The 24,866-nt window shown below is 50.5% G+C and overlaps 1 protein-coding gene across 1 annotated transcript; it reads right to left on the bottom strand.

Annotated features, from left to right (window-relative positions):
- Positions 1–5,074: 5,074 nt before the first annotated feature.
- Positions 5,075–23,523, bottom strand: LOC113259038 (protein FAM89A). The gene is made up of 2 exons (XM_026504187.4): positions 23,212–23,523; positions 5,075–6,251 (listed from the first exon to the last, which is right to left on the bottom strand). Exons 1-2 carry the CDS (start codon positions 23,494–23,496, stop codon positions 5,988–5,990), a joined length of 549 nt encoding a protein of 182 aa, XP_026359972.1. The 5' UTR covers positions 23,497–23,523; the 3' UTR covers positions 5,075–5,987.
- Between the last annotated feature and the right edge of the window lie 1,343 nt (positions 23,524–24,866).

Here is a 24,866-nt window from a genome sequence, read left to right on the forward strand (position 1 = left end):
GAGAGGATATCTTTGGGCAAGATGTTTTTAGGGGGCCAGTTTTCAGCCTACCACAAAATCATCTGGCAGAGAGCAGCCGCCTGCACGCAACACATGTGGGTGCACACGCGCGGGCGCACACACACACACACACACACACACAGATGTGAACAGAACTCTCCTGTGAGGCAAAATCCTTTATCTGCAACTTCATCCAAGGGAAGGCAGAAGTCAGAGCTCCACAAGAAACTCTCTGAAAGGCATCTTGCAACCCAGCTTCCTGGTTTTGGAGCGTTACCGCAGAAGCCCCGTGACCAGATCCGTGTTACGGAGGAGACCCCTGCATTAGCTGGGCGTGGACCCATGTACCTCTCAGGAGTCCCTTGCAAACATTTAAAGAGTGCTCTCCTGACTCATCCCCATATTTTCCAGAGGTCACCTTGCCTGGACACACTTGGCAGGGAAACACCGAGGTAAACACCTGCTCCAGGGCTGAGCATTCACCGTACCCATGGCTTTAATTTGGGCGCAAGGTCGGAGTCGGCCTGTTTGTATTCCGCTAGCAATTGGAGGGCTTGCATTTCTCACAGCAGGTGGTTCTTGTGCTGATTTTACACCCGGCTTCCTCTTCTCTGTCCTGCCCTTGTATTCCCTTTGTGCTGATTTCTAAACCCACTTTTTTTTAAATTGCATTTTATTATGTTGTGCGAATTTTCATTAAGCAACCTTAAGTAGTTTTTGGGACAGAGGTGGTACAGAAGTCCTATTGATCCATTTAAGACAAATAAGCGTATGACCAGGCACACGTCTGTTCTAGGGTATGTCTCCGGCCCCATGGAGTGGAAGCCCCTTCTTTCTTCGACAGCAGGGGGAGATAAATTCAACTTCCAGGTCTTCTGTCAGGCTCCTTCCAATTTGAGGTCCCAGCACAACAGAAATGCTTTGGTAGGAGTGGCGGAGCCTGGAGAGGTTTATTCATCAATGAGAGAGTCATCTATGGTGTGTCTGATAGAAGCTTGTTGAGAGGAGTCAGTCACATGGCCTATGACCACAGGGGGACTGAGTTGAACCTGACTTCCCTGGTGTTTCTGCCAGCAGGGCAAGTGGGGGTCAGTCACACAGAGAACCAACGCCTGGTGGGGCGTGTTGCTGGCCTTGGCGTGCCAGGAACACACTGCTCGTTCAGTCTGGTGAGTGAGCCCCATCCTCAATCTCCAAATTCATCTCCATCTAGATTCCCGGGGTTCGATGCAGAGGGACAGCCCAGACAAATGGGCGGGGTCACCAGTTTGCCCTTGTACCCCAACTCCCCGTTGTTTTCCCACCCTTGTGAAATCCCTAGGATTTCAAAGGTGCCTTCTTGTTTCTAACACAATGTCTTGGAGGCCATCTTAATGGTCTCCTCTTTCATCTTTTCTCCTGGAGCCCCACTCTGGGATCTAATAAGATCCGAGGACAGGAGAAAGACACAGAATGGAAGATAAGGTGCTCTCTTCCCTCGTCTCAGAACAGACCTGCACCATCTGAAGGGAACTGGGTGCTCTCAGCAGTGGGGTGACTGTGGCTTTGACCACAACGATTTCTAACGCAAGTGCTCCTCCCACCCAAACCGGCCTTCCCAATAACAATGGCTTCTGTGCTCCTGTAGGACTTTGGAGATTCCCCATCTTAGAAACAGAACGGGAAGCAGGTAGGGAGGTCTCTGAGCTTCTGCTCGAGGTTGGCAATGCATAATTCTCCAGATGGCATTTGCCCCTGTCCTCTCCTCTCTGGCATCGGCTCTCTAGGCCCATAACGCGTCCTTACTGACTTGCTTCACGCTTTCATTTTGCTAACCTTGCTCAGTTAGCATATTTAATAAAGGTTTTGCTCAATGTTCTCTAGATACTCCATTTGTGCACATTCTTCAGGGAGTCAGGAGAACCAGACAGGAAACTGGGTATCTAGGGACCTGTCCTCAGCTGATCGGTAGCCAGAGAAGTCGGGTGGAAAGGTAATGCATTCTTATCACAGTTGGCCAGCACAAAGGCATCAGGCAGGCTGCTAACACTTCCAGAGCCCACCCTCACTCAGTGGTCGGAGGCCCACATGCTCCCACAGCATTTTCGCCCCCAGAAGCCATGACCCAGCAGGTGTCAGCTGTCCTTCAGGTGGAACCTCCAGGTGCCATCTTTGTAACATAAGCTCTACCACCTCCATAGAGAATGGGCTCAAGACGCATCTCTCCGAACTCAAAGGATAAGCTTTTCACGAAGACAAGCAGACTAGACATTTTCAGGCTTCTACAATCGGTAAGTTTTCTCCAGACAGAAAGATGAAACTGAACTGCCACCTTGCCTGATGTTGGTGGCCAGAGAGCCTTTCGGTCTCCCATACGCTTGGCGTATGTCCCTGATCATGGCCATGCATGTAGAAGTCAGAGCAAGACCCAGTAGAACGCGCTGCTCGACCCATCGAGGGAGGCGAATGGGCTGCAACGTGAGACTGAGGCCACAGTGGACGATCTCAGATTTCACGCTGTCCCAACCCCTGCGTGGGCCCAAAGCGTAAATGCAGCACAAACTGCATCTCAGAACCCCAGCTCTGTCGTTTAGCCATGACCTTAGGCAAATCACTTGACTTGTATGTTTAATTCTAGAAATGGAAATGTTTTATGAAAGCACACGTTGTTATACGTACGTTTTTGGAGGCCTTATGCCCTTCCGTCTGCCTGCTCACTCTTCTTTCTGAATTTTTTTTTTTTAAATATTTTATTTATTTAGGTGACAGAGAGACAGCCAGCGAGAGAGGGAACACAGCAGGGGAGAGGGAGAGGAAGAAGCAGGCTCCCAGCCGAGGAGCCCAATGTGGGACTTGAACCCAGAACGCCGGGATCACGCCCTGAGCCGAAGGCAGACGCTTAACGACTGCGCTACCCAGGCGCCCCCTTTCTGAAGAACTTATTGACCCTTCAGGGGCACCTGGTTGGTTCAGTCGGTTAACTGGCTGGCTCTGGATTTCAGCTCAGGTCACCATCTCAGGGCCATGAGATCGAGCCCTGAGTAGGGCTCCGAGCTCAGTGGGGAGTCTGCTGGAGATTCTGTCTGTCCCTCTGCCATTGCCCCTCCCCCCATGCACACTCACTCTGAAATAAATTTTAAAACACAAAAAATATATTCACTCTTCAAAACCAGCTCAGACGTCACCTGTGCCAACGACCCCAGTGTTTGTTGAGTCTCCCAGGCCTCGGCGGCCCTGGCGTTACCCTGATCGCAACTCTTAACCTCACATGTTGGGCTATTTGTGGAAGCGGCATCTGCCAGAGTTTCTTCACGTTCTGCAGCTTGTGTTCTCAGTGTCTGACTCGACGTGACCCAGACCAGCGCTAAATAAATGCCAGTGGAATGAGTGGCGTCACCCCAGGTTACAGAAAAATGGAAGCCAGGAGTCAGGTTGGTTAACTGACCCTGAAATCCACTCGGGGTGTGAGAGGAGCTGCGTCATTTGTGAAACACAAGGTTTAAATTATCAGCAACTCTGGGCTCACGGCACAAATGCCGTCGGGGCTAAAGGTGGTTTCTCCAGTGCTCCGTATATTGCCTTACACAGTACCTCACTGCTTCGGGAAACGTCTGCCTGCCTTACAGCCTACCCGGCCCTCTGTTGGCCACTGAGCAGCAAAACGGTCCCACGCCAAACTGGAGCTAACGATGTACGCCAGGAAGCAGTAAAGGACACCAGTGAATTTATTTTCTAATCTCTGCCAAACCTCTGTTATGACAGTGTATTAGCAAACATCTTATGGTTTGGGAAATGTCAGTACTCCTCGCCAAGCTGTATTTACAACGCTACGCTGTATCTGGAGTCAGAGAAAGTTTGGGGCAATGTGTATGTATTTCAAACGGCGTGTTACGAACTGCGGTGACTTTTGTATATATGCCGCTTCACCATCGGGCTGAGGAATGTGTCAGCCCCTCCCCACAGCAAAGAGGAGGCCCCTTGCTTGCCCTGATTCATTCCACTTCTAGCTCTGAGAGCCTATCTTGCAACGAGATGAGCGCCCCAAACTCAAAGGCCCTATGAACCTATGGTTGCCGTTTCAGAAGAACCCAGGGGCAGCAGACCCAGGGAAGCCGTGCGTTCTAAACTCAGGGGCCCCCTTGAACCCGAGCCAGCCCTGCAAGCTTCCCTCCCAGAGATGCTGAAATCCTCCGGGCTGACAGGAGCAGCGCCTCCTGAACTTCCTGTGAAAGAATCACCGGCCGTCCTGTGAACACGCAGGGACTGAATCGCTAGGTCCAGGTGGCCTGCAGCTCTCCTGTGTGTCCCATGATGCCTGCTGCACGGGCCAGTCTGAACACTAGACGGCAAATGGATCTGCGTTAGAATCACCTGCGGCACTTCTGGAACCATGCAGAGACGTAGGTGTCACCCCTTACTAATTAAATCAGAACGAAGATGGGGGCTCTTGAGCCAGGCTCAAAATTCTTCTAAAAGCTCCACTCCCCTCCCTGCCCCCTGCAAGTGATTCTAATGTGGTCAGGGCTGAGCACAGTGGACCCAAGGTTCAATCGTTGTTAACCTTTCATTGTCGAAGTTTCCGGAAGATGACCAGACTTCCCCTGGTCCTATCACTTTTACTGTTCTCGTCCCCCCGAACAGCTGGGCCACATACTGAAGGCAACTTACTACGATCTCTCATTCAACTATTACTTTCAACACAGGAAAACAGCAGGAACGCTCTTCCTTCTCTGTACTCACCCCAGTTCCTGACACACGGTCATGTACGGTCACGTACGCAACAGGCTGTCAACATACTGGTCCGTGAGGATGACTTTGACTTCCTCTCTCTGCCCCTGAAGGGTTGTGAATGAGCAATTATCACATCCAAAGAGAGAAGAAGAACGGGGGGTCTGAAGTAGTCAAAGATACAACAGCACCAGACCTAACTGTGAATGGGGGTCTCCTGTGGATAAAACAATTCCAAGAATAAGTCAATAGAGGAATAGAGCTGCTTTCAAACCCTGAATGGCAAGAAAACAAACTATTGTTTTCTTTCCGTAGTTGAGTGGACCCAAAGCATTCAAGTCATGAAAATGGATGATTCTGAGTTCAGACCAAAATAATACACAACTACAGTCAGAGAGGTTAGCATTTTATCCTCATTTTTAACCTACAAAGTATAAAGCGTTCATCAAAGATTTTAATAAATATATTAAGGCTTAAGGTGATCATTGTTTCGAGTGGAAGAGGCAGGACTGCTTTCTAATATGCTAGTTTACATTTAGAATCTTCCAGGACAAAAAATGTATGCCATCTTACAGCGAATGACACAAACCAGGAGCTCGCCCCCGTTTCTTTTTGCCAACGTAACACATGTCCGTGTTCTCTTCCTCCCTCCTCCATCGGAGAGACAAAGAAGGATACAAATTTTGACAGGTGAAGGGAATGCAGTTGATTGGTGTGGCCTGAAATGTTCACTTTTTTGGTACAAAGCTTTCACTGAGTCACCGGGACAGTTAGTAATGCAGCTTACAAAGAAAACCCAACCAAGAGCCTTGAACGCCCACAAAACGAAAGCAAGGAAGGCTGCCGGATGTATTAAGGGAGGGGGGCCGCAAAATGTTAGTTCTCCTACAGTGCAACCTGGAGGCAATTCCTATGAGAGAGAGTAGCAAATCGTCTACCACCTGCAAGACTAGTGCAAGTCGTCTGTGTGAAATGCCCGGGACGGTCGTCCCCCAGGATCCTCCTGTTAGATTCCCAGCATGGACAGGACTCGTGGGCACGAGCGCACTGGTACCGTGGTGCCAAGCAGGTCACTGAGCACCTCGAGGCCACCTAACCAGAAACTCCAGCCATCGCAACAGGCTGCCACGTGTCCTCCCAATTAAACTGGCAGCACTGGCCGCTGGCGCCCGAGGACAGCCCACGATGGAGGAGCACAGGAGCTTTCTTCGAGAGGAGAAGCTGAGGCTGACAGCGTGTCCGGCAGCAGCAGTGGCCTCCTTCTCTGCTGAGATCCCTTTCTAGATGGACTCCAGAATCCAGTCGCTACTGGACAGCGAGGAGACAGGCAGCGACAGGTCCCTCGGGGGGCCCCGTTCCCTCCCATCGTGGAGGGCGCTGTGCTCCTGGAAATATTCCTCCTCCTCATCGAAGAAGCCATTCTCCAGAGCGTAAGTGCAGTCCGGGCTGGACGCGGCCTGGCACGCTCCCTTATATTCCTGAATGGACTCATAGAGGCTGTAGAGTTGGCAGAGCAAGGACATGTCCAGCTGTCGGAGGCCAACCTTGAGGGAAGGGGTGGGGAGGTAAAAACAAGAAGTCAGCACTTGAGTTTAATTTTAGTTGAACACTCAGCCAGCGATCTGCTCATGCCAGCACATTCTTTCCATACAGTGAACGACTCGGAGCATCCCTTGAATGCTTTGGATTTCCAATTTTGAGAAAACCTTAATTGTGGGATGCCCACACCTCAGACATGACTCAGAGTGGCAGGGAAGGATCACACCTGCGGGATGGCGGGCCCCAGCCTGCGAAATTTACCCTGGCACTCAGGCACGCCCTGGGAAGGAACAGCACTTCAACTTCTGGTGGCCCCAGCTGGTTTCACTTTGGACGCCAAGATCCAAGTGTGTCATTTCCTCTTGCTGTGATCAGATTCAGAGAGGACCCACATGTGCCTTCTCTGATACCGCAATCATTCTCAACTCCCGGGGACAAGAGTCCCCTTGCCAGTGACAGCAGCTCACCGGTCAGTGTCACACACACCACCCCTGGAGCACCCACCCTCTAACCAGCTCGGCCTCCAGGCTCCCAAGAGTGGTGTTCTGACTCCTTCTCCTCCAGACAAGGTCAGTCGTACCCTAAGATCCCTGGGGGGTCACGTCCCAGAGCAAGCGACTGAGTAAGTCCAGTAAGACTTGGGGGACGCCACAAAGTCTCCCGGAAACTACTTTCACCAGTAACGACAGAACAAAGAATATTGGAAAATCACATATTTGTTTATCTTCAAGTTCCCCTCTTCCCATAGCCCGTCCCCGTCCCAAGGGAAAGAGCAAAGTCAGCACAGGGAAACGCATGGTTTCCATCAATCCCAAAGAGAGAAGGGTTAACCTGCTTGGAAATGCAGCCTAGACTAGCGCACCTGACACTTTCACATGCACGAGAATCACCTAGGCATCTTGTGAACCGCAAGGCTTCTGGTTTGGCAGGTGTGGAGCCCCTGGTGACAGGGCTGCTGAGCCCCTCTGTGGGGCACCCCCTCCCCGTGCCAAGGGCAGAAACTCTGAACTGGAGGCTAGGAGACCTGCCTTCTGCTTCTTGGCCCTTGAGCAAGTCTTGTATCATCTCTGTACCTTGGCTGATGACAAAAGAGAATAATATTTCTCTTATGGGGCTACTGGGAGGATTCAAGGAGCTATCCATCCATTTTCATAAACAGTAATCGAATGCTACTGTGTAGCAACTTAAGGGCTAACGCGTGGGAACACGCAAGCAGAAAACACAGAGAAAGAGAAGATCTACAGTCTTCATAATTACCCAGCAGTGAGATCTGCCACATGAGACTCGCACACAAGGGAAGCTGGGGTCCAGAAAGCAGCACTCACCTCATGACAGGTGTTAAATGCCAAGTTACTCTTCACAGCCTTCAACCACGCTAAATGGCCAAGCAGACAGTGGCTCTCTCTCTACTACGCCTGAACAGACCATAAAAACAGAACCAAGTCCCACTGAGTTTGCGTATGTTGCCACGACATTCAGGGAAGACTTCAGGATACAGGTCTGAGAGGGCAGACCGGCTCAAAGGCATCCTATTCTCGAAAGTACACCTTGAATAGGTCAAGCCATGGACAAACCAAGAGACGCCCAGGCTTGCCGCAGATGGGTCAGACAGCATCACTCCTTGCCCTGATGGCTTGTGTGCGTGTGTTGTCAGACAGAAGAGTGGGTTCCTGACATCCGTGTTGGAAAAACCACCCAGACGATGCTGACAACCAGTTCCAGTGAAGAAACCAGTATTCTCGACACAAATCCCTGTCTTTCCTGGGTCACTTATATGTATTCTCCTGTGAGCACTGACTTCCAGGCCAGCAGGCAGAAGAGCATGGAATCATGGGTTCCCGCTGCAGAGCCTGCCTGTTTGGGTTCACATGCTGGCTCTGCCACGCGCTAGCTGTGAGACCCTGGACATCCTGTTCAACTCCCGAAAAGAGTAACAGCTGCTACTGTGGTGATTATGTTCATGATTCTCTCCACTCTGCCAGCCTCAGAATCTCAACCTGGAAAGGAATGGCAGGTGTGGGACTTACCAGGCAGCAGGGTCCCTGGAAACAGCAGTGGCCCCCATGGCGCCATGTTCATCCTAGCCCAACTCAATCGTGAACACCAAGCAAGAACCACCCGACCACCTTCGGTAGAAGGCTGCCAGGGCAGTCAAGCCAGATGAAAATTAACCAGCAAACCTGCTTCTTGAGGGCCAGGGTGGACACTGTAGACTTTCAGATAGGAAAGGACCTTAAATGTCTCACCTTCAAACCCTAAAACCCTTCCACATCAGTTCACTCATTTCCAAGCTCATAATGCTTCTCCACTCAAAGTCAAAATCTCCCAGCCGGTAGGTTCTAGGGCCCTTGACGCTACATTCCACGTACACACAAATCTCATCTCTCTCTTAGCTGCCTTCTAACTATTTGACGGTAATTTTCATTCCACCATGTCTACCCCCTGGAAAAAACTGTCTTCTCCAGCCAGTAGCTTCAGGTCTATCAACTCTTCGTGATGACCTTCTGGCCCATTTGAACCACCGGGTCCGTCTCCCTGGACTCGCTCCTGTCTCCCACGGCTCCTCCAGTGTCCAGATCTGAACTCGGTAACGAGGACTGCAAGATTCTGTCTTGGCAAAGTCACGCCTACCTATCTGATCTAGGATTTAATACAAGGAATGTGAACTTTAATAAAGAGAGCCACACCCTCCCAGAGCCACACTAGTGTTTGCTTAAAAAGTCATAGACTCATACAACGCGGGTTGTTAACTACGCTGGGATTTAAAAAAAAATTAATAGAAAGATTTATCTGGTGTCCTGGAGCTATTTCTACTGAGTCACTCTGACGCCAGTAGGGTTGGGCTAGCCCAAGCCCATTTCCCACCGTGGAAATGAAGAATGGGGACACAGCAGAAGGGGGAGGGAGCAACATGCTCCTGGACCGGGTCTGACTCTCATGCTCTGGGCAGGCGTAGGTGACAGCAGGAGCCTGGGCTCCACGGCTCTAGAACCCCTGCCAGGTTCTCAGGAGCGGACTTCCCCTGAACGTGCACTATGCAAAGCCCTGCGGTCCCAGGCTTTCCTCTTCAGCTGCCATGTCCAAGGTCCTCCAGGCTTCGAGCCGCATTGTGTCCTGGGGAGCTCTCTGCATTGCAGCAACCGATGACTCACAAAGCTGCCCTGTCTTCAGGTGGAACGCTGGCCTAGAAACGGAGGGCTGACCCGCCTAGGAAGACAGCTCGGTCCCACGCACACCTATCACACGGCCGAGCAATGCCAAGGGCTTAGGCTAATTGAACAGGGACCGAAGCACACACACGTGCAGGCACATGCCTCCGCACATTCAGCTTCTCAGGGCCTTCTGCAGGCACTAGACCAAAGCTCCTCTGACTTCCCAGCAATCCTCCAAATTAGTGAGGAGGGCAGGAGGTAAGGAGCCACGAGCAAAGCCAACTCCCAGCCTGGACACCTCTCCCTTCACTGTGGTTGTTCAACACCTGTGCTGAAATTTTCTAGACGCAAACTGCAAATCCCTAGGCAGCATTCCATGATCCGGTCTGACTCTCCTCTTCCCTACCCGCACCTCATGCCTCAGTGGGCCGAAGGCCCCTTCCCCCAGACTGTCCCGGACCTGTCCCCACTGTGTCGGTCAAAGCCTGCTTGCTCGCCCTGCCCAACACCAGCTTCTCCTCCCCTCTTGGGACTTTGACTGGTTCAGCCATGGGTGCTGCTCACTCCCCCACCTCCTCTGCCTGCACTATTACCCTCTACCTTTCACTGCTGGCAAGCACATGGCTCGATTTGAAGAATCGAATGCAGGACGAGCCCACACGCAGTGGCCCCTTCTTCCTCTGGGATCCCCAGCACCCAGCACCCAGCACAGAGCCTTGCCATGTGGACACTCAGATACTGGCCAACTCTGTGAAAACAACTCTCGGTAGAGACGCCCTCCAAAGGACATCTGGCTGCAACAGCAGCCCGGCAGTGGGGTCGTGTGGGGACCAGCAGGCCCCTTGCTACACCCCACAGGGAGCTGCAGAGGTGGCAGGGCTGGAAGAGGCAGCCCTTTGTGCCCAGAGCACGCCAACGTGCCCCGAAGAAAGCCCAAGACCATGTGGTTATTGCCGCATCAACAAAAAAAGCCTCACCTTCTGCTTGACAGAAGACCCAAACCCAAGTTTGCTCCCTGGGTGTTCTTTCTAGACTCACACTGTCTGCAGCTGGGAGAGAGACTCACGACAGGCCCAGAAATCAGTCTCTTAACCCTGAAGACCCAAGGGTCTGCGAACGTGGGAAGGGGAGAGAGGCACCACGCCATGGAATTACATTGCAGAATTGATTCAGGACGTGATTAAATCACCCACAAATGGGAACACGTCCTTAAAGAAAAAAGGAGTGGGGGAGCAGGGAACGCCGTCTGCAAGCCCACTAACCCTCACCACTGTCCCCATTCTACAAACAAGGGAAGCCTGTCATCGTAGTGATGTGTTCATGTGTTCCCACATGTCCCTGCAGGATGGCTGATCTAATTCACAGCTGCAATCAGAAAATACAGCTCTTTTTTGAAAGCAGATTTTAAAAATTCAGATACTTGAAGAAAAATACAGAATTCTAAGACCCTGTAATTTGTAGCCCTTATTCTAGACCTTCAAGACAATTAAGAACAATCAACCAGTTTCCACCGCTTTCAACTGCTGATGCCATTCCTTCCTCTCTCTGTCCCGGCTTCCTGCTTCACTTCCTGATCATTCCCTTCTCTCTCCCATGCACAGAGCTCGCCTGCACCCCTCCTGCTGCATGCAGCACAGGGGGCTCACCAATCCACAGCATCTCTAACAATGGGGCCAAACAACCCTGAATCATCCTCGAAATTGTCTCAAAAACACAACGGACTGGCCACTGAATACACCTCAGACAGGTGGCTCCAGCTGGGTTTGGGGTCATTACATTTCTGACTTTCTTTGAAGGGTGCTGTGGAGGACAGAGTTCTTCCAAACTTTCAAAAAATTACAACAGACACAGGACCATTCGGATACGAGGCTTAGAAGATGAAAGGAACTTTTTAAAAGGAAACTTTTGTCGGGTCAAAACAAAGCATCAAGAAAAACTTTAAGATATTTTTAAGAAATAGGTTGTATTTACAAAAAATAGTCTTTATGTATGAAACTAAAAATGAGTTGGTGTAATTCACTAGTACATTTAAGGGACATAAACAAAAGCCAACTTCTTCTCAAATACAGCAATGAGTAGAAAACAGAAACATATATCAAAAGAAACGGTCTCATTTGCGCCTTGTTCCGGGGCCCCAGGCGAGTCTGTGGGCTGAGCTGGGAAGAAGCAGTGCGAGGTGTGTGGGGATGGGTTAGGTCAGGAAATCACACTGGGGTCTGCTCTGAAATGACGCCCACCCCCACACCAGACCGTCTCTCTCCCCACCGCTGCCTTCCTCAACTGAAGTTGATAAATACCCCACCTCACACTGGGTGGGAGTGATGTATGGATCCCAAGTGAAACTACAGAATCAGGAACGTAGCATGAGAGCGGGGGGGGCAGATGCAGAAAAAGTTTGTTGTATGAAAGTGTACCTTGGAACATAAGGTGGTAGGAACATGGTTTAAAGTACCAGGGTATAGTCATACAATAAAAACTAGGCGGTCATTTCAAGGGATGAGCAGCTGGGTAGAGAAGTGACCCACGTGCCTGGCACAAAAGCTCAGGTTACCAACCATACGTGAGCAGGAACTCCCCCTCTATGTACATGCACACATGTGTGCAAGCTTCTGACCGGGGGAGGAAAGGTCTGTTGGCAGAACTTACTTCTAGAAAGCAGGATCACTATTTGCAGCCTTCTGTACAGCTTAATTTTTTTCTCAACAAGGATGATACTCTTAATTGTAAAAACTAGTAGTAATAAAGTATCATGTTAGGTAGGCACACGATGTAGGACTGCTTGGCAAGGTCTATCGAAAGCCTTAAAATAGCCTCTAACTTTTAACCAGCTAACTGTTCATTTCTTTTTTTAAAAGATTTTATATCTTTATTTTAGCAGGGGGAGGGGCAGAGGGAGAAAGACAGTCCCAAGCAGACTTCACACTGAGCGTGGCACCCCACAGAGGGCTTGATCTCAAAACTGAGATCAGCACCTGAGCCAAAACCAAGAGTCCGATGCCCAACTGGCTACGCCACCCAGACACCTAGGTTCATTTCTAGGGACTGACTGGAAAATCTTGGCTGGACACAGATACGAAATCCTCATCCTTGCTCGGTGAGGTAGGTGTTGACTCTGTTATGACGAGGAAGTTGGGATCCTGAAAGATGAAGGCCCTTGAAGGAGGGCGTACGGTGGGGGTCAGGGCAGGGAGCGGCACAGTGACAGCCAGCGCCCTGACCATCAGCCTGTCCTGTCCGCACAGCTGACCCAGGCAAGGAGATGCCACAGTGTCTGCTGTGGTATGTGGCCAGCTGCTAACATCACAGGTGACTTTTATTTTTGGCTTTTCTGAATTTTCTACCATGAGTATGTATTCACTTACAAGGAGAACACTTCAAAGTTATCTTTTTAAAATGTAATGAGTGACTAAGCATATACAGATGGCTTGTGAATTAATTTTAGAAAGGACTTGGGAAATGCCCCAAATCGAATCAAGGTGTCCAGTACGTATCTGCGGGGCCGGCATGTAATAAAGCAATGACCTAAAGGATCCTAACCTGATTTCTGAATAAAGGATGTGACAAAAGAGGGCGCTGACCTGCACACTGTTTTGCAAAAAAAAAACCAAAGAGAAAGACTCCCTTGGTGTTGATCCAGTAGGGAAGGGGCTATTCACTTGGCTACTCAAGCCTTCCTGAAATACCCCCAAAGGCCCTCAAAGGTCCCAGGTGGCCGGTCATCCTGTGCTCACTACGCAAGCTTCCAATCCATCACGTGGTTTCCGCACCGCACTCTCCTCTCCTGGGTGGAAAAGAATCCGTACTATTTGGTCTGCTTTAGCTCCTGTGAATACTCTAGGCCCACCAGGCCAAGGACTAGACTCTACAGAGCCACGGTGATTCAGAGACAGAACAGGGGCTGTATGGTTGCACCCCCAGATTAGGCCACGCCCAACGCTTAGGCAGCTCAGGCACCCCCCTGAGCGGCTCTACCAGGTAAGACAGTTTCCGTCGTGTTCTTCTGCGGACAGCTGGGGGCATCCACGCTGACGGAGCCCATTCTGCAACGTCTCCTCGCACGTGCTTGCTTCTCTCTAACCCCGACTAATACTGGTACCACCGAAGCCTGTTTCCTCTTGCACTGCTTTAGGCAGAGCTGGAGAAAAGCAATCAACCATTTTCTTTAAGTAATGGCTTTGCTCATTCTTTCACTATTTTCCCATTATAAAAACAAAACATTCTAATCACAATAAAATTTCAATGTTTTTCATAATTATGCAAACCATCCTTCCCAAATTCCATGGTCTAAAGCAGCTATCTTCATATGTTTTAGTCTTGGGGCCGCCTTATAGTCTTAAACACTGTGGAGGGCCCCTGCGAGCTTTCGTGACGTGGGTTGTATCCGTCAACATTCACCTTATTAGAAGTCAAAACTGAGAAACTTTGATATCGATCCACTTAAACATAACTAATATGCCCATTACACGCTAACGTGCCATTTTATAAACAATGCCATTTTGTAAGTCTTTTTTTTTTTTTTACCCTTTTGTAAATCTTGTTAATGTCTGGTTTATCTCCTGCATTTGATCCTTTGTGACAGGTTGGTTTGGTTGAAGTAAATGAAGAAAATCTGGCCTCACACGGATATGTAATAGCCTTTCAGAAAACTGGGGGTGTTCTTTTTTGACAATACCCTCTAGCTGGCCGCGGTGTAGAATCTGAAACTAGGCCGGTGCACTTTTCATACTGTTACATTAAGACCCATTAGTCTTGCACTTCGAATGGATCTTTTAGCCATGTGTGATTTTGTAACAGCAAGCATTGGGTCTACAAAAAATGGGAAACACTAACTCACTGTATTACGCAGATCTTCCAAATGTTGATCTGTTTCCTCAGGTAATATTTTAAAATATCACATGTATCAATATGACCACCACATAATGATGGACCCCGGGAATGTCTCCAGACCACGCTGTAAGAACTGCTGTTTTAAAGATACCCATTTTTAGGGGGGCCTGGGTGGCTCCGTTGGTTAAGTGTCTAATTCTTGGTTTCAGCTCAGGTCATGATCTCAGGGTCCTGAGAGCAAGCCCCATGTCAGGCTCCACACTCGGTGAAGAGTCTGCTTGTTCCTCTCCCTCTGCTCCTCTCCCTACCCCACCCCGATCTCTCTCTCTAGAATAAAATCTTTAAAAATATATTTAAAAAAATAAAGATACCCACTTTTAGCATTTTAGTATACATCCCTCAAGACACTATGCTTATGCAAGCTGTTTTTTAGCTAGTTACCACATACACAAATGTATACATATAGTTTTGTAACTTATTTTTTCATACTGTGAACATCTGAACCACATTCTTTTCAATGACTGCAGAGTATTCTATCACTATTATATAATATATATGATTATGTATCACTGAAATACACATCTGTGTACAAGTAGTATTATTCACTGTGTGACTATTACTATAAGATAAATTTATAACAGTGAAATTGCAAGAGAAGCGGAGAAGGGAAAAGGATGCTTTCCTTTCAATCCCTCCCCAGCCCTGGGGCTGCAAACAGCAGACCATCACTCATCAAGGACTTGTATCAAAGCCTAAAACCTTGTTGTCCAAGATAATGAGTGCGGACATGGATACAGCTGATGATGAAATCAGTGGGACCGGAGGGGAAAACGTGACTTGCTAACAACACACTGGAACGTAACACACATTTGAAGGTTAGTTTGTGTTCTGTCATTTCCTTGAATGATATCCAGTTAACTGAAACTCCCCCTCTGCAAGAGGAGATGCAGTTAGGGGAGAAAATTTGAAGTTAAAATCAGAAAACCAAGTTCTAGGATAATATCTAGAAAACCTCATATCATCAGGTGGTGTTTTTGCAGACCTGACAAAAAATGTACAAGAAATTCTGTTTTTATGGTGTCTATTTCCCCCAGCCCTCTCCGTTACAATGATCATGCTTTTCAGTCTCTGCTAGTGTTCTAGATAAAACTTGATACCTTATTGTTTTCCTTCGCATAGCGTTGTTAAAACACCTTGCCATTTCTCTTTCACTGTGTTGAACTTGGCTATTTTCTCTCTAAGCGCAGTCGACAACCTAAGAACACACCAAACAGCCTCTTTCCATGGTCTCTAATCTCCACATGTATTTCAGAAATCCTCAGGCCAGCCTCTCCAGGTTCTAACAGGCCTGTGTCCCCCAGACGCTGCTCCTTCCCTACGGAGCACTGGTCCAAGGACAGAGGCTCTCCCTTCTCCCCCAACCCTCTGCAGTCAAGGGCAGTGCTTCCTCCCAGAATCCTGGTAGATGGGATTCTATACCTGCAAAACTAGGCCAGCCCACTGCTCGTAGGGCCAATCAGGCCAGTGAGCAGTACGCACTCATAAAAACAGAACAGGCCACACGCCTTAATGAGTTTCTGCAGCACCATAAGGAAGCCTGAGGGTTTGTCTGTCTCCGAAGTTCCTGGAGGACGATGTACATCTCTGGGCTAAGTGTCCATGAGGGAAGGAGCAACAGGAAAGAGAAGAACCACCTTTCTGTGCCCTGCCTACTTATCACTTGGAAACATCTGGAGCCTGTGGGCAACGAATGAGCTGAAGAGAAGGTCAGGGCTCTGGAGAATGACACTGGGTAACTGGGGGCAAATATCTGACCCAGGCAGTCTCACGGCTGGTTTCCTGTTCGTGGAGTGTGTGGCCCGTCTGTAGGGTTTCATACACAGGATCGTGAAAACTCTAGCTTTTCAAACTGAGGTCTGAAGTCACTGTGGCATTCAGGTGGGCATTCAAGAAGCAGAACTGCAAAGCCTCCACCCGGGGCTCAGTGGCGGGGAACCGCACAAGGGCCACGGTCCTCCTTTTGAGCCCTCCCTGAACTCCACTGGCCACACAGCCTCTCTACAGCACTGCTGGCCCCGGGAGAGGCAGAAATGCTCGGGCACTTGCGTGGCGGAGGGCCTCTGGCAGTGAAGAGGCATCCCAACAACTGGGGCACTGTCTCATTCACACGCAACAGAGGAATGCCTTTCACCACAAGTGGGGGAAAAGGAGAGGTTTTGCTTCTCGCAAGAAACTTGTAAATTAGGAAAAATACTCATTTATAGTCTCTACAGGTCCGGACAGTGGTAGATAAGGTGATATGAAAAAGATCTTTCAATCCTCTATCTTCAAATCTTGGGACTGTAAGTATAACCTCACTTAGAGGTAACATCAAAAGTGAATGAAACCAGGGGCGCCTGGGGGGCTCGGTCAGTGAAGCGCGGACTTTGGCTCAGGTCATGATCCCAGGGTTTTGGGATGGAGTCCCACTTGGGGCTCCCCGCTCAGTGGTCAGTGGGGACTCTCCTTGTCCCTCCGCCCCTCTCCCGGCTCATGCTTGCTCTCTCTCAAATAAATAAAACCTTAAAAAAAAAAAAAAAAGTGAATGAAACCGGGCCAGGGACCCCACCTGCCTGCCCTTACAGCCCCCACCCCCACCCCAAGGACACAAGTGTGCTTTCAAACACATGAACTTTTATATATACACACTTTTCTAGTTGTGTTTTTATTGGGTGAATCCTGGGGTGGGGACAAGTACCATTACAGAGTAATTATGGCCTCAAAACTTTAAGAACTATTACAGCCAGCCTAATTTTTGATGAGTGGAGTCCAATAGCAAACCTGCACGGCTCCTCCTTTTCTTTGTAGAATTTACAACTACCAGGTACAGCTGTGAAGTGTCCCAGGGACACCAAGCACACTGCAATAGGTAGGTCCTGCACTCGTGCCTACATTAATTTTATGACACAGCAAACTTCTGCAGGCACTGTAAACACCCAGAATGGCAGGAGGGGAAAAGAATTCTATTGCTAGAGCCAAAAGGGGCCTTTGTGGGCACCTGGGTGGCTCAGTCAGTTAAGGGTCTGCCCTTGGCTCAGGTCATGACCTCACGGTTCTGGGACTGAGTCCCGGTCCGGCTCCTTGCTCAGCAGGGGCTTCTCCCTCTGCCCACCCCCCACTCGTGCTCTCTCGCATGTTCTATTTCTCGCTCTCAAATACATAAAAATCTTTAAAAACAAAAACAAAAGGAGCCTTTGTGGCATTTAATTCTCTTTTTCCCCATAGGGGATCTATAGCTGAAAATAGTGAAGTACTTGCCCAAATTATATCACGTAATCTAATTACAGAATTCAAGCTCTTGATGCCTGGGTCAGGAGCTTCCCAGCTCTGAAAGGGCTTGTTAAAAATGTGGACTCTGCTTTCTCCTAGATTCGGATACTGCCGGTGTAGGAAGAGGCCCAGGAATCAGCATTCCCACCAGCAGCCTCGGGGATCCTGGGGCTGGTGGTAAGACCAGTGAAAGCACAAAGCCAGAAAAGACAGTGTTAAAGGCCATCAGACATGCCCACTCTCCCATGATCAACCTCTATCAAGAATGCTGTATTGGTAGCTAACGCTTTTATTCCGACGGCATTTCATAGGCCTGACTTGGATTGGACCTTTACCATAAAACCTTTTAAAGACTAAAATCCCCTCCCTAAGACACTGGTTTCACGCACAGGATAAGAACTGAAATCCACTGGGATGTGGGCTATTCAAGCTAATGCACGTCTCCTGGAATACAGTTCACTGCACAAACTCATTAGACGCTTAGTTCTTCTCTCAGCGAAAATGCGGGGAAGAGGAGTGTTGCTGGTCTCCGAAATCAAGCTTTATTTAATCAGATTAAATTCTTCCCCTAAACCATTGCAGCTCAGGAACTCAAAAGTTCCATGTGGATGATTTCCCACTCATGCATGGGTTGGTGACCAAAATAACTACTTGACATTTTTTAAAAACGATTTTATTTATTCATTTGAGAGAAGGGGGGAGGGGCAGAGAAAGAGAATCTCAAGCAGGCCTGATGCGGGGCTTGATCTCATGACCCTGAGATCATGACCTGAGCCGAACTCAAGAGCCGGCCGCTCAACCCACTGAGCCACCCAGGTCCCCCATTACTTGATGGTTCTAAGGGAAAAAGAGGAAACATGAAAAAATGGGGTTCCAAATCAAAGCTACTAGAACTTGCCCTTGATGGTTTGAGAGGCAAAACCCCAGAACCGCCAGGGATGTCACCCTCAAACACCTGCTGCCCCCCATATCTGAAGGTCTTCTGTCTGTGCTTCCATGACTCTTTGAGGTGTCCAAGCTCGACGAGCTGAAGTCACAGAGCTCCTGGGCAGGTGGTCTATGTACCAACCTCAGGGAAGGTGTGTGTCAGGGGTCCCGGCTGACGCTGACAGTCAAGGGTGTCCTTCAGCCACGTGAATGGATTTGAAATGCCAGCTGAGGTCTGCTGAGCAAAGGCGACTTTGTCAGCTTAGCAGATGAGAATCTTTCAAACTGTGGGGTCCTTCGGGGCAAAGTATTTTTCCGTAGGAAGAGGTCTGTGACAGATATCTAAGAGTGTGGCTGTCCAACGGCCCCCTATGCTCTATTTCTGCAAACTGGTCTTTCTTTGGGGGATTCCCCAGCACCCCCACCCCATCCACACGGTCACACTAACTCCGTAAAAGGCACAAACTCGGTCCTCAGTCACTACTAGCTGGTCCAGGCTGGCCAGACAGCTCGAGCTGGGGCCACAGGCGTCCCTCCACAGTGTTTACAAACTGGAACTAAGAAGCATGGCCAAAACTGAGTGTGGACCCGGTTAGCAGCCACGGTCCAAACAGTAGGAAAAAAATAAAATGGCAGGGGGAGACAGGAGACTACAGCGGACTTCCCGGGACCCCGTCAGCCCTGGTTCTAGTCCGTCTCTGTACACGTCCAGCCCTTCAAGAGTCTCCTTTTGCAAGAGCTGGTTCAGACTGAGTTACAATTACTAATACAGAGACTCAAGGAAACTGAGAAGAGGTCCGGACCGCAGCACCCCCACTGCTGTAAAGATGACCACATCTACCAGGTGGTGGAAGTTCCCCGCAGCTAGAGAGTCCCCATTCACCCTTGTATCTCCGCAGCACTGGACACCTAACGCGCACCCCGTAGACATCTGCAGAGCGCGATTTTATATACCATCTGATGTTTAAAACGCACACACACACAAACTCAGCCTCTTGCTTTAAAGGAGTCTTTTTGGTCTATAGAGCAGTCACTGTCTGTGTGACTCTCACGGCTTTCCCAACGGGCCCACTGGGGCAGCGGCTGGGGACCCACCGCAGGACCGAGCTTCACAGAAGAGGGGTTCCTAGAGTGGGAAGTGCTGAAACGCGGGGTGCAGTGGAAACCACGATTCTCAAGCAGAGCACAGCGCCACCAATCACAGGACGGAAGCCTGTGCCCTCACAAGGCCCAGATACCCACCGCCCCAAGTTCCACCCTCGCCATCCCTCAATTGCGTATCAGCAGGTCCAAGTCTCCTTCCCAGCCTCCAGCTCCTCATTCTTAAATGTGTGACATGCTCCTCCACTGATGTAATGGCAAACCACCTTTCCCCTAAAGGAGCCACTCCTCTTGACTCCCCCATCGCTGCAATGAACCTCACCTTCACAGTGACAGCTTCGCAAGGTTATTCCGTGTCGCACAATGGCACACCAGTTACTGCACACAGTATAATGTGTATTGACTAGGAAAACCTTTGCACTATGTGCCCCCGAAAAAGCAAATAAGGTCGTATAATGTGATCCGTGTGCATTTGTGTTAGTGTGAGTACATACACATGCCGGCACTGTAATGCAATGGTTAAAACAGGGCTTTGGGTGGGGAGGGCCTGGGTGGCTCAGTCAGTTGAGTGTCTGTCTTCAGCTTAGGTCCTGATCCCAGGGTCCTGCGTCCAGCACCCTGCTCAGCGGGGAGCCCGCTTCTCCCTCTCCTGCTCCCCCTGCTTGTGCTCTCGCTCAAATAAAAAATCTTTAAAAAAAACCAAACAGGGCTTTGGGACATAACTGGTTGAATATGTGATCGTAGGGGAGTTAAATTCTGAGTGATTCTTTAAAAAATATATGAAATAGGATGGACCTAGAAGGTATTATGCTAAGCGCAATAAGTCAGACACAGAAAGACAAATACCATATGATTTCACTTACACGTGGAATCTAAAAAGCAAAACAAATGAACAAACAAACAAAAAGCAGAAACAGACCCATAAATACAGAGAACAAACCGATGGTTGCCAGAGGAGATGGGGGTAGGGAGGATAAGCAAAATGGGCAAAAGGGAATGGGAGGTGCAGGCGTCCAGTTCCGGAATGAGTAAGTCACAGGGATGGAAAGTAGAGCATAGAGCATACAGTGAGTCAATGGTATGGTAACAGGCTCGTACGGTGACAGATGGTGGATACACTCGCAGTGAGCACACAGACTTGAGTCACTACGTTGCACACCCGAAACTAATGTCACATCCTGTGTCAGTAAACAAATAGATAAATAAAATAGAGTATCCATCTCACGGAGAAGTTATGCATAGAAAGCATTTACATTGTGCCTACACAGGAGATACCCCTAACGATTAACAGTGACTATGTCTAGGTGCTCAGACTGTGAGTGATTTTTAATTGTTTTGCTTAGCCACACTTTCCATAAAAACGCTCAAGTCACCTCCCCACATTTTCTGCATCAGAGACGCATCTCGCATTGGATTCCTGTTTCCTGTTCACTGGCCCCCGCCCTGCTGGAGGCTCTCACCTTCTCCCAGCACACTTCCCGCTCTTTCTACACACCCTGCAATCACATTGACGCTATTCCCTTATTCTGGCTTTGCTGCTCCTTTCCCACTGCCCTTGTCCCTTGATAAAATTCTGTTGCCTTCAGAGGCCTTCCCACACCACCACTGCTTGCACAGGACTTAAAAAAAAAAAAAAAAGATTAATTACATTAATCTGTGATTGCACAGGACTTTTTCAAAAAGGGATTCATCACATTCGGCCACGACTGCTAGTATGTCCCTTGACACAGATTTGACCTCAGGCCTTCCAATTAAATAGATCAACACAAACTATTGCACAGATAATTCAGGAATGAACTCAGCTTGGGTTACCACTCAGACCCCATTGCCCCAGGGTAGTAAATCTCTTAAAGCCAACAGACCTAGAGCACTTTTAAAAGACCTTGTGACATTCTGTGAAAGGACTTGTCAAGGCCTGTAGCCATATCTTCCTTATCTTTCTCTCAGCTAAATATCAGACTGACCAAAGACCGCTGTTTATTTTCCTTGTGCTTTAAACAGTTAGGCTTAGAGAGAGCTCTGGTCCAAGGCGTAATTATAAGGTTGTGGCTGTTCTTCAGCTGCACCAGGAGGGACCTGGAAAAATACTTTTGGGAATGGCACATTGACTCCCAAGCCATCAGAGCATGTTATAAACCAGAGCTTCCCAAAAGGAGTGGCCCTGAGGTTTTCCTGTCTGTTCCAGTATGGGACTTAACCCAGGATGAGTCTTCCCATGTCACCCCCATATTTATGCTACATCTAAGTTCAGACTGTAAACATACCAGATGTAGGTTTATCTAATTAAAATACAGCTCGCTAGCTGTGCAATGCTGGTGTCAATGTTTATTAATAAATAAAAACGGTTGTCTTGGAATTTAAGTCATTCTGTAAGAAGCTTAGGAAATCTACTCAGAGAGGATTGAAAATCACAATTTCAATGCCAGCTACAGAGTGGGAAGACAATATCTGATTGATTAAAAAATGTTATTTTAGGGGGCTTTTCTAGATTTAATTGTCTAACTTTTCAGAATGGATATGCTCCTGAAAAAAAGGAGGCATAAACTGAATGCTTCTAAACAACATCTTAATGTACTAGATCCATATTTAAAGGGTTTCTGTGATAAGCTTTTCGGCAAATTTATTCTTAGGAAAAGAGCGGATTTCGTATATTAGATTTCCTTAATAAAGTTTTTACCTGTACTTAGGACAGGCACTGAGAGAAAGGAAGGGGCAAAAAGAGAGCGGGTGGCCAGGGGTAGGTGATCAGGGGCCAGCGAAGGCGTAGAAAGCAGGAAGTTTTCCAGTTCTCTGCTGGCCTGGCCTAAGCCTGGAGACGAAAGCTGGAGAAAGGCTCTGTGCCACCTAAATCCCTGCCCTTGCCCTGTTTTTGGCGTCATGTGAAATCGTGTGTCCCGGTCCACACACTTCAAATGTGCTTCCCAAGGACTGAGAAAAACTAAGCTCCATTGTTTGGCTCCCAGACTCGGCCCGAAGAACCCACACGGGCTTCACCCAGCCGGGGAGCGCATCCCCTCCATTCTTCTCTAGCGGGCGTGGGGGCTCGGGCCCACCGCGCAGAGGGGATGGGCCGAGCATTCGCCTTCACAGCCATCTGGGGCCGGAGCCATCCCGCAGTAATCGGATTCTGCACGCGCCGCCTGGGGCGCGGGGGAGGGGGCGAGGGCTGTTCCAATTGCCAGGACAAAAACTGTCCTCTCCAAGGCTGGAAGATACAATCGCACACAGCTCTAAAGCCCGCCGCCGCAGTAAAAGCCCTTCCCCGACCCGGGAGGTCTGTCTGACTCCGGACAGGAGTGACCAAGCCGCGCCCGCCGCGAGGCCACGAGTGAACCCCACGCCGCGCCTCCCGCCGCCGGTCTCCGAGCCAGCTGGGGCCGGACTCGGGGCGCCCGGGCTCCGGAAACTGCCTTTTCAGTGGGAAGCCCCCCGGGTAAGGGTCCTACCGTGGACAGAGAGGACTAGTAAAGGGAATAGCTGAGAGGACAGTGCCCCTCTCTCGGCGCTGGCGCCTGGGGCAAAAGAGCCAGAAAGGGGCGGGTGGGCGCGGGGACTTCCGGAGCAGAGCGCGGGTCCCGGCGAACTTTCCCGGGACGGCGAGCCCGGACGGAGGAACACCCCCCGCCCCCGCCCGCGGAGCTCCCCTTACCATCTCCTTGCGGAGCAGGGCCAGCGCGGCGTCCAGGTTGGGAGGTTTGGCGGGCAGCCCCGCGGCCCGGGCCCCACCGCCGCTCGCGCCCCCGCGGCTCAGCTCGTCCTGGATGCGCGACTTCTGCGCGTACAGCCGCTCCAGGTGCCGCCAGCCCCCCGACGCGCCGCCGCCCGACGCCGAGTGCAGCAGCCCGCTCAGGCTCTTGGGCAGCGGGGGCAGCCCGTCCACCCGCAGCCCCCGCACCGCGTCCGCCACCCCCGGCGCCGCTCCGGCTCCGCTCATCGCGCCGGACCCGGCCACGCGCCTGCCCCGCCGCCGCCGCCGCCCCGGCCCTAAGGCTCTCCCGGCCCGCCCCCTTCCCGGCGGCGCCCCACCCACTTCCCCTCCCCGGCGCCCCGCCCCCTCCCTGTATCCCCCGCCCCGCGCCCGGCAGCCCTGGCGCCCCCCGCCCCGGCCCGGCTCACCTCCAGCCCCGCCCATGAGCCCCCAGGCCCCCTGCCCCCGTGCCCGCCCCCGCGTCACGGCACGCCTCCAACCCCGCCCCCTTACCTCCCGCCCCGCCCCCACCCCTGCCCGCAGCCGGGTCTCCAGGCTCACCTCCAGCCCCTCCCTTGTGCCGCCGCCCCAACTCCACCCCTGCGCCCGTCCTGGCGCCCTTACTAACCTCCGGCCCCTCCCGGGACTCCCCCCTCACCTGACCACAATCCTCCCGGAACCGAGCCCTGGCCCGGCTTTCCCCACTGCCGGCGAGGTGGGCTTCTCACCAACCGCCAAAGCTGCTGGTAATTAGGAAGGGAGCCCCAGTGTCGGATGCAACCCGACGGACGGCTGGTGAGGGAGTGGAGGACAAAGGCTGCCGCTCCGGGCGGCGGGACGTCGGAGGGGAGGTAGGGCAGTGCTGGCGATCCTGCCCGCGGTCTTCGTCCCCGGAAACTAGGGCCCAGGCGGCGGAGGTGCGGGAGGCCGGGTCTGGCCACAGGACCCCCGCCTCTCCGCGAGGGCTGAGTCCCGACAGCCTCTGGTTACATTCAGCTCGCCGCCGGCAGGGTTGGGACACCCAGACCTGTGCAAGTCACTTATTCCCTCCAGGGCAGCCTGGCCTCAGTCAATGACAATGTCCAGCCATACCGACAGCAGCCAAGAAGAGCTCCGGGTCCACTTTTGGAACTTCGAAACGCAAACAAACCCGTCTTTCAGCCTGGCCTTGAACAAGAGAGTAATTTTAAATAGAAATGTTACGAAAGTGGAGAAAACTTAAATCTCGGACACTATCCATCAGCTCTGAGACAAAAATAAGCAATCACAACCCACACCTCAGAGAGGGAGAGAAAAGGAGAAGAGAAACCGACTATACCCGTTCTAGGAAGAATAAAAATGACAGTTATAGCCGGATTAGAGACAGAAAAGTAAGGGAGGAAGGACCGATCAGCGGACAACAGCCCCACCGCAGATTAAAACCCAAAGCAGTACGTATAGAGTGGATAATTGAATTCCCACTGGTAACTGATTTTAATTATCGAAGGGATTTAATTGTTCTAAATACCCAATAGGATCATAATTATAAAGTGTTCTGAACGCTTCAGACACCCAACATAAAAGAGGCCTGCATTTTGGGGGGTCTTTCCCCCCTTTAATCCACCCCCGCAAAGAGC

The sequence above is a fragment of the Ursus arctos genome, unplaced genomic scaffold, assembly GCF_023065955.2.
Source record: "Ursus arctos isolate Adak ecotype North America unplaced genomic scaffold, UrsArc2.0 scaffold_53, whole genome shotgun sequence".
In the NCBI taxonomy this organism is placed as follows: Eukaryota; Metazoa; Chordata; class Mammalia; order Carnivora; family Ursidae; genus Ursus; species Ursus arctos.